This window comes from Tinamus guttatus, unplaced genomic scaffold (assembly GCF_059628265.1).
Source record: "Tinamus guttatus ecotype Peru unplaced genomic scaffold, ASM5962826v1 Tinamus_guttatus_pri_ptg000368l, whole genome shotgun sequence".
Taxonomy (NCBI): domain Eukaryota; kingdom Metazoa; phylum Chordata; class Aves; order Tinamiformes; family Tinamidae; genus Tinamus; species Tinamus guttatus.
The window spans coordinates 2,878,868-2,888,706 of NW_028288902.1; the positions used below are offsets into that span (position 1 = coordinate 2,878,868).

The 9,839-nt window shown below is 45.1% G+C and overlaps 1 protein-coding gene across 1 annotated transcript; it reads left to right on the forward strand.

Moving 5' to 3' along the window:
* The first annotated feature begins 494 nt into the window (after positions 1–494).
* ARRDC5 (arrestin domain containing 5) lies at positions 495–5,260 on the forward strand. Its single transcript, XM_010228535.2, has 3 exons — positions 495–747; positions 3,772–3,980; positions 4,676–5,260. The coding sequence occupies exons 1-3, from the start codon at positions 495–497 to the stop codon at positions 5,258–5,260; spliced, it is 1,047 nt and encodes a 348-aa protein (XP_010226837.2).
* The last annotated feature ends 4,579 nt before the right edge of the window (positions 5,261–9,839 follow it).

The following is a 9,839-nucleotide window of genomic DNA, read 5'->3' on the forward strand; positions in this document are numbered from 1 at the left end:
TGAATTGAATAGCAGCTAGGACATTACCAAGAGACTTCTGAGAGAAAGTCTCATCCTGGAAACAAACCCAAAAGAAATGTGCGAGTATGACAGGGGCCAAAATTGGAAGAGAAAAGGGGGAGGGAACATAGCAGCCCCCCAAACCAGGGCTGGCACTGCCAGAAGCAACCCCCCAGCACTGCTGGACACCGTGAGCAGCCTGAATCCAATTATTCCACTGGAACTGACGGCGTGCAATACAGACACCCATGCCCTGGGGTGTCATGTGGCTTATGGGGTGTACTCTAACCAGCAAGTCTGAGGTTTAGCTGTTGCATTGCCCATAGGGATCCTAAACATGAAACTCACTGATTTCTCATTAATTAAGCACTGGTAATGAACAGACAGGCTTCTTGGATTGGGATGGGCCATGGTTCTTGCTGTGACCTCACAAACCCCGACGTCACGGAAGCATCCCCAAGGCCCCACCAGTGCCTGGCTCCTACTCATCCCTCATGTCAACTGTGATATCAATTAAGCTGTTGCTGCCCAAGGACGAGGTGTACCTGGCAGGCTCCAGCATAGCTGGCCAACTGGTTCTGAAGCTTAGGAGCACCCTGGTGGACCCCGTGGTGAAGGTGGAGCTGGTGGGAAGAGGCTACCTGGAGTGGAAGGAGGAAGACAACCCCCAACTGGACTATAGCAGGAGCACTATGTGCAGGAACCAGGCTGTTTTCATCTCCAAAGCGCAGAATTTCCATATAAACGGTAAGATTCAGGCACCAGTTAATGTAATAACAGCTTCTTAGTGTCGGGTTAATGAAGACAGGATCAGACCAGTGTGAAGGAAGTCTTCTTTGTGCCAATGTCCATGTGCTCTGTTTCTTGTGTGATGTGTTCCCTTTCACTGCTTTATACAACAGCAGGGTCCTCGGGTTGAACTGCAAGATTTTGGTAGGGGATGTAGTATTTCAGAGCATGAGAAGCCCCCCAAGGGCTGTGGCTGAAGTGAACAGTCATTGCAGAGAAAGCTACCATGACCTGCTCAGCAGCATGTAGAAAACCTCTAGTCACAAACACATTACTAAAGCACCCCTCAGTCATCTAAATCCTTACCTGCCTTTTTTATTGCCTCATATGCCACTAGTGATACACGCTCTTTTATATTTGCAAATACAGTAAAGGGTTACAGTTAAGGTTACTCCTGTATCTTTACTGGGAGAAAAAAATATCTGAGGCATGCACTGGTCTATGATGTTTTCAGTGAGATACGCGCCCCAGCATGCACACATATAAACACAGAGCTAGCCATTAAAACTTACAGATTTTTATGAAGAATAAAGTCAGTGGGCTATATGACCTAAAACATATTTACTTGCAGACCAGTGAATTACTCCAAGGACTGCAATAGCAGGTGGAGGTCTCCAAAAAGGCGCACTTTCCTTCCTCGCCCTTCCTTTCTTAGGACCTGTGGGGAATCCTGGAGATCTAGTCTGCAGATCACAGGCTGAAAATCATCACCCTTGTTTAGATTAGTACTGAAGTTAGACGGCATGCCAGTGCACAAAAGCTGCCTTCAAGCTCCATTCGGCAGTGGACAGCCTTCGTTTCCTCACAGACTTGAAGGCTCTGACTTGTCCAAAGGTCATTTTTGCCTTTCATTCACATGCATTACAGTATTAGTCTTGACCTACTGCAGTCTGCAAACTCTTCCTATAGACAAACTGATGTTACGGCTCTGTAATATCTCCTTTTCTTTCTTTTTTCTTTTTTTCCCCAGCATAACACTCTACAAAAGTGCTCTCACAAGTCCAAGAAACCTTATTAAAATATAAAAGATATAGACATGACCCTTCTTGCCCTGAGTACTCCGGGCTCCCCACTGAAGTTGGCATATGAGAATGCATATTTGAATAGGTTGTTGCATGTGTCAGCTTTTGACACTTGTTTGCTTGATAGCACCTTCCTGCATGGTATTTTACCTTCTTAGGTCCCATGCCCTTCTTAGGTCCCATGTTATGCCTCTGTGAGAAATGAGTACACCTGGATCTGGATGCCTAACAGACATAGTTCTTCTTAACTCCTGTCACAATATACGGAATTCAATAATATCTCTCTGAGATAAAAATTGCCCAAGGCAGTGACTTCCAGCCCATTGCTGAATATGACTAGTAACATCTCTAGGTTTGTCAGAGCCAAGTTACACTGCCACCAGTAACTGACCTCAGCAGCAGCAGCAACCTCTGGTCAGAGTGAACTAGCCCAGACCAGTTCATGCCCTGCTCTGTAATGTCTGTCACGCCCCAGCAAACCTGTTGTGTCCTTCACAGAAAGGTCATCTCTCCAGTCATTCCTACCAGCAACCTATTCACACTTTCTCACAGCCACAACCATCATCTTGGAGCTAAGCCCCTCATATGGTTCAGGAGGACAAAGTTTTGCGAGGCCACGGAGGGGCTGGTTCTCCTGGGAAGTGGGACACGTGTCCCCCAGCAACCGGAAGACAAGGCAGGTGAGCGCACCTCCACTTCCAAAATGAACTCAGTAACACCGATTAAGGCCACCATCATTCTTAGGCCATCATTCTTAGTCTGAAAACTGATGCAGGAGGTGAAGTGCAGTTTTTCAAGAGTCATTTTAGAAGTGATGTAAAATAAGTCAGAGAAAACATGCTTAAAGTAAATTGGAATAAGTACCTATAAGCACTTTTCCTCTATTTAAAGGCTAACCCACTTCAGCTCTGTGCACACAGGTAAGCTCTTAAGGTCATACTGCAGCAGAGATGGAGAAAACTGAACTTTTTAGTCAATCCACACACTGCAAAACCTACACTGCATCCTACACCCCTTCCAGCTGGGGCCACAAGACAGACCAGTCGCCACAGGACCCAGGCCCAGATCATTCCAGAAGGGGAACACTTGTTTCTCTCAAGACAAAATTGTGTATTTGCTCCCACTTTGAAGTCTGCTCCCACTTTAAAGTCTTTTCTTCTATTAAAACAAGAACATTGCCAAAATGAACTTGGTATAAGTGAGATAAGGCCCTGAGAGTTTCAGGTTTCTACAAACTGTCAGATTAAAGAACATGACTTTCTTATATTGCAGCTATCCAAGAGGCTGATGAATTTTCGTTTCTTCCCTATCAGATTGTTTTAGGCATTTCTTCTCTTCAGAGTTACAATCTCAATTGATTGAAAACACTGTTACGCCAGCTGGTAATTCCCCCACACTGCGAGGAAACAATACCCAGGCTCTCCTGCCAGCAGGAATATCCAGTTTAGGTTATTAAAACTTGAGACATTGTAGAATTCATCTGCAAAGAGATGAAGTTAGCAGGACAGAAGTCAGAAAGTGTTACATCGCCTAGTGATACTGCTCAAAGAAAGTTTTGGCATAAGGTATTAGAAGAAAGCCCAAGTTTTGACAATAAAAGTGCTGGCAGATGCATGTGACAAAAGTAAAACTTGGGTGATGAAGAGTCAAGAGCTGGTCTGATGTGGACAAAGAGGCTGTGTTTGTCCCTCCGTAGTGGGGGCAATGTTTCATTACAGGCCGTGGGACCTTGCCCACATAAAATTGAGTTTGAATTGAATTTCCTTAGGAGAAATGGACTCACAGTTGTGCAGAGGAAGGGCCAATTGTTTTTATTGTACATGGGCTGTTTTGCACAGGTGAAAGAAAATGCTGGACCAAACACTCAGATCAGGTGCACAGCTGTGGTTGCCAGTGAGAAGGCACAAACACCCTGAGTGTTTAACAGGCTCCTAGTAACATGGTGATGTCTGGCTTTCAGATGGCTGGCTCGATTCTGGGGTCCATACCTTTGACTTCTACTTCAGCTTTCCTCCGGGCCTTCCCTCGACATTCACCAGCAAAATTGGCTTCATCTCATATTTTATTCAAGGAACTTGCAGCGGCCGTGAAATTGTGTTAGCTAAAGAGAAGAGAAATTTACTGCTGCAAGGAACCTTTGGCAATTGTGGAGCAGATACGAACAACATGGTAAGGAGAACAAACCTGAGGTGGGGACACACAAAGCTACTGCCTCTTTCACTTCAGAGGCTTTACTTTGTACCACGGAGTGTGCATGAATCTTTAGTTCTGGCTGGACCTTCTTCTCCTTTTAGCGTTCAAGTGACACCTTCAATATGTTCTTCAGTCTTTGTCCTAGGGCTTGCACCGGGATGTTTCTTTATTAGGACATAAGATGCATTGTAAAAATTCAAAAGTAAAATGTGGGGAGTGCCTTAAGATCCAGGATGGGGAAAGTGGAGGTTATTCTCCTACTCTGAAGTCTAAGCCCTAAAGCAACTTCCACACCAAATAGAAAGTCTCTTTTTCACATAGGCACTTTTGGTCTACCTAAACTGGCACAGTCATCAACCATTAAGACAGCTAGAACATCCTGATTTTAACCATTTTGTGGCCTCCCTCTAAATTTAGGCATGGATGGTTAAAGGTGATGAGGTTTCTGTGAGCACATGTGTATCATTATCCAGATGTTCAGGACAGTTCAGCCATGTTGTATTCCACGCAGCAATGAAGACTCTGTTCCATGTGGACAGGAGGGCCCACTGGGAAGGTTGAACAGCCTCAGCTGTGATATTGGGAAATTCTGCATGCAGTGCTAGGGGCTCAGCCTATATCCAGCACCAAAAACTCACTGGGCTTTGCCTTTCTCTCCCACCTTTGTATAGGATCCATTGGTGGTGGAAACTAGGAAGGATGCCGTTTACCTCTGTTGCTTCAGTCGTGGTTCTGTGATCCTTCGGATTTACCTGGAGAAAAACACATTTTCCCCTGGTGATCCCATTGTCTTTGTGACAGATATCTCCAACAGGACATGCAAGTATATCAGAAAGGTAGTTTTCGCGGTGCACTGCATTGTACTGTACAAGGGTGTCAACAACCGAGGAGAACAACGTTCCTTGGAAGACCGAAGTGAGGTGACGAGGCTGGAGTCCCAAACAAACACAGGCCCCTTCCAGGTCATGCGAGTCACCGGCACACTGGTTCTGCCAAAGCCGCTGCCCATCACCAGCACGCGCATGGAAAATGAAATCATGTCATTCAGGTATGAGCTGGTAGGAACTTCTAAACTTCCTTGTACCAAATCTGCCTTGGTGGGCAGGGTGCCTGTCATTGTAGCAGTACCTGAGATTGAGGAGCAGAGCATGGAGAATCCATGTGAAAATGAAGAAGACAACTCAGAGGGGAATGACTCTGACAAAGACGTTTCTGAGAAGGACCTAGAAGCAAGTGATAGTGAATCCAGTGAATAAAGAATTTTTTTTCTGTGAAGTTCATGCACACTAGCTGTCTGCTTTCACAGGAGGGGCCTGCATTTGCAGAGATGCTCCAGTGATTGCCAAAACAAGATGGCTATAGCTAGCCAAGGAGACATGTAAAGGAAGCCAGTGATTCTATTAAAATCATCCCTGATTGATAACTGGATAAGGAAAACCAGGCCTCAGCAGAGGCCTAGCCAGGGGACACACTTTGCATGCCCAGAGAATGGCTATTCTCCGCTACCTGGAAAAACAGACAGCATGCAGAACTCAGTGTGGGGTGTGTGTGGAGGACTGGAGATTTGAAGACCATCTGCAAGATGAGCAGGGCAGGCAAGGCCAGCAGAGGCATGAGGGACCCACAGGAGCTGCATCCACCAGCTCCTGTGGCAAAGCTGGTTGGTGGAAGGGAAGTGGGAACCAGGAAACCCCAGGCCGAGAAGGGCAATCAGGCAGCAAGGGATATGCAACAGTTGTGTCTGCTGATGCAGGGCAAGCAGTGTGCCCCAAGCAGGGAGCCGCTGCCAAGACTTCAGAAGTCAGTGGGACTGGCCAGGAGTGAGAGTGAGGCAGAAGCTCTTGGGATCTCACCTGGGAATTTGACCAAAGCGGCAGCCCTTTGAGGGCCACTGCTTAGGAGTTCCTCTGTGCCATGAACAACAACATAAGCTCATAGATAGGCAGCACAGGACAAGATGCAGAAAGCAGGAGCATGTCCTGCCTCCCCCTGCACCTCTCCCTTGCTCTGCTCTGGGATCCAGGCACCCAGTCTGGCACAACTAGCATAAACCCACTTTACATTCATTCAGGTTGTTCATTCAGGCTGTGGCCTTGGGAAAGCTGCTGGAGGGAGCAGCAACAGCTTCTGCTTCTGGGAGGATGATAAAAAAAGAGGGGGAAAATGTACTTGGAACAGGCATTCTCACTGCAGCTATTTTTACAATTACTCAGCATTGCCTCTGCAATCAGTGGCTAAGATCACCAGCCACTGTTAGCTACAGAAGCCACCCCAGGCCAGCTCCTAGCAAAGGGGCCCTTAAGCTGAGTGGCATGGACACTCTGAAGAAGCTTTCTGGAAGCCCCAGCATTTTGCTGGCTCTTGCACAGCTCCAGCACCCAGGCAAGGTGAATAACTGAGCATGACCCATCAGGACTGCAGAGAAGTGGGCTCGCCTGGCTGCAACCTTTGCATGAAGGCTGTGGAGTTACTGGGGAGTAATGGTACAGCAGTGCCCAGTGTCACAGGGCTGGTTGGTTCTGGTCAGGAGGCTCCCAGTATGCATGATCCTCTGCTGATTCCTGTGGTTCCTGCTGATTCCTTCCTGTGCTCACAAAGGTCCAAAGCAGAACTCGCTTTATCTTGGTTTAAAATTTATAGTATTTATAGAGTAAGATGGAAGCACATCAGTGCAGAAGATGACCAAGCAAATTTGTTCTGGAATCTCAGAGCATGCTGCAAGAGTGCCAAGCTTTTGTACTTTTACTTCTTCTGTTATTACAACCATTCTTAAGATACCATATGTTGTCTCATTACTAATAATCGCTGGAGTTACCACATGGAAAGCTTACACAACATGTGGAAATTACAGTGTCTGCTCACTTTCTGCTCTGCCACATTACAAGTCACATGAAGATGTGTCGCTCAGAGACTGCTGTTCCATTGATTAGATGGTGAAATCTAACTTGACTGTGAGAGAATCACTGTCACCAGTGCAGCTGGCCTCCGTAGGCACCTTCCTTCCATGAATGAATGGACAGTGCACATCATTAGGCACTGTAGCTGAGAACCATCATCTGTACATATGCCAGACATTCAGGAAAACACAAAGCCCACTTCTTGACTCTGGTCCCTGCAGGAAACCATTTCTTAAGGCATTCAGAGGACAAATAAAAACACATGCTTTCACCTTCACACATCCCAGCCACAAAAACCACACTACAACACCTGATAAGCAGCTTAGGACTCACTGCAAGAGACTAAACCCTTCAGAATGGCCATGTACTCTCAGAACAAGAGATTCAAGAAACCACCTGTGCCAGGCATTGTTGGGAAATTTGTCAGGCGAAAGCTTCCCAGGTGAGGCTAGGAAGTGAAATGAGGACTGGTGGAACATCCTAAACAAACATAGGATGTTACCTTAGCAAAGGACAAGGAAGAAGAGTATGCATGCAATTCAGATATGGAAGAACAAAAAATGTTTCTGATAATTGGACATTTTACTTGGAAACATGTGGGGAAGCAGGTATCTGTCTTGGGAATTATGAGGGAGAAAGTAAGACAGTCACCTCTTGGGTGATATTGTTGGTTTCATATGAGAGTTGGTTACATATTGCCAAACCCCCCAGCACCACGACTGAATGCAATAATGCAGCTAAGCTTTGGACAATTGATGCCAAAGCCAAAGAGAGGTATCATCTTCACCACTACCTTCATTAACAGAGATGGAACAGCTGGAATGAGATTATTTTCATAGGTGAAACAGGGATGCGGTCAAAGGCTGTTAGCTATTCCTTTAGTGGAAGAATCAGCCAGGGATAGCCAGGCTAACAAGAGTGTTTGTTTAGATTTAGGAGGTAGTTTGAAAGGATGATAATCTGGTGTAATTTAATTACAGTATATTGTATTGGGGAAACTGAGGTTAAAAAGACTAATGTAAAAACCTGACCATCATTACTGTTAGGAAAAGAAAGATATGAAGTACGTATGGGCCCTCCAGGTGAATATATTATTCAAATGAAGTTTAAGAAACTTCATGAACAATATTCTGTTAGGATGTCACAATCTCACAAAGATTATTTTTGGGCACGATAAAATGTCATGGGAATTAACAAAAAGCAGAAAGCCTTTCAATTATCCTGGGGGTTTTGGAAGGTCTCGATACAGAAATCCAAGTGAGAAGTCTTCAAGCCCAGTTCCAAGCTTTAGTAACATTTACAGGCATAGGAACAGAATCAAGCAGGCTTACTTTGCAAGAAGGTGTGAAAACTACAATTTTAATTGGAACAAAAATTGTTTAATGTCACTACTATGGCAGCTTGCCACTACTTCAGCAGCTTTTAGTTTGGCAGGAGTACTAAATGATTCCTTTAAGAATTTAGCATATTATAATATAACAAACAATCAAATTGCTTGACCCATGATCCACAGTGGTGCCGTGTTAAACCCAACAGATATGTTATACAACAAGTTGATATGATTAGTTTCAGCAATTATGAGATGTGTGGGAACAGAAAATGGCAATGTCCCTTAACAGTATTAAAAACAAGACCCAATATCGATGTGCATTGGGATTTGGTTTTGATTCAGTGTCTGAAATTATGGTAGGAGTAATGCCCATGCAGGAGTAAAATCAGAATTTTTATTGCAGAGATAGAGACAGCGTAAAAGGCATAGAGTATAGGAATAATGTAAGATGGTGGGTGTAACAGGAACCAAGTGTGATTGATAGACATCTGACCCTTCCACAGAAAGAAATAACATTCAACATGGAAACAGGTCTGTTGTTTGAACTGAACATGGTATTTCCAATGCAGTGATTCATTCTTATAGAGCACTGTCAAGGCAGGTGCCAAAAGAGCCATCTGGAAAAATGCACCTTTTAACCATGCTTGAATGGGACAGAGGATCTTTTAATTGCATTTTGACCAGTGAAAGGGATGGCATTTGGATTTAACAGGGTTTTTTCAAGTTCTTTTGAACCTCAAAATATGAATTGTACCATTGGAAGGTACATAGTGTTGATAAACATGATCCTGTGCTGAATTAGAATGGAATTTAGGACTTGTGTATACAGAATTAATGCAATTAAGCGTGAAGATGCTTAAGTCATGTTATAGCCAGGCTAGTGGCCAAGGGATGGAAGATGAGGAAGTCTGTAAGGACCCTCTTGGTAGCATGGTCAGAAGACAACAAGGTGAGTGTACTTGGTGCATATTGAATACAAAACCCCAAACTGTGCCTTCAGAGGCAGTGGTTGCCCCAGATCAACAACTCTACAAGCAAAGCAAAGTTGACAAGATTGCTGAATTTTACTTCAGATGACTGCCAGCATGGGGTGCCACTGGCATTGGCCTGCAGAGAGCAATGTGAGGACACATGGAGAAGGTGCACTTGCCCCCAGAGGGGCGTGCAGTGTGGGACTCCTGTTTCCAGGGAGTGTGTGTTTGGGGCATTAGTCATAAAAGAGTATTTGGAACTTGGTGGTGTTCATGAGCACTTGGTAGGCTGGTACTGGGGGTTATATGCTGTGATGCTGTTCCTGATTGCAACCCCCCACTGCAGCACTTCCCCATTTAGGGCTACAAAGCTGGTGAAGGGGATGGGGCACAGACCTTACAAGGAGTGGCTGGGGGAGCTGGGGTTATTTAGTCTGGAGAAGAAGAGGTCAAGGGAGACCTTATCACTCTCTACAATTACCTGAAAGGACGTTGTAGTGAGATAGGGCTTGATCTCTTCTCTAGAATAACTACTGAAAATAGGACAAGAGGAAATGGCCTCAAGTTGCACCAGGGGAGGTTCAGGTTGGATATTAGGAAAAATTTCTTCATGGAAAGAGCAGTCAAGCATTGGAAC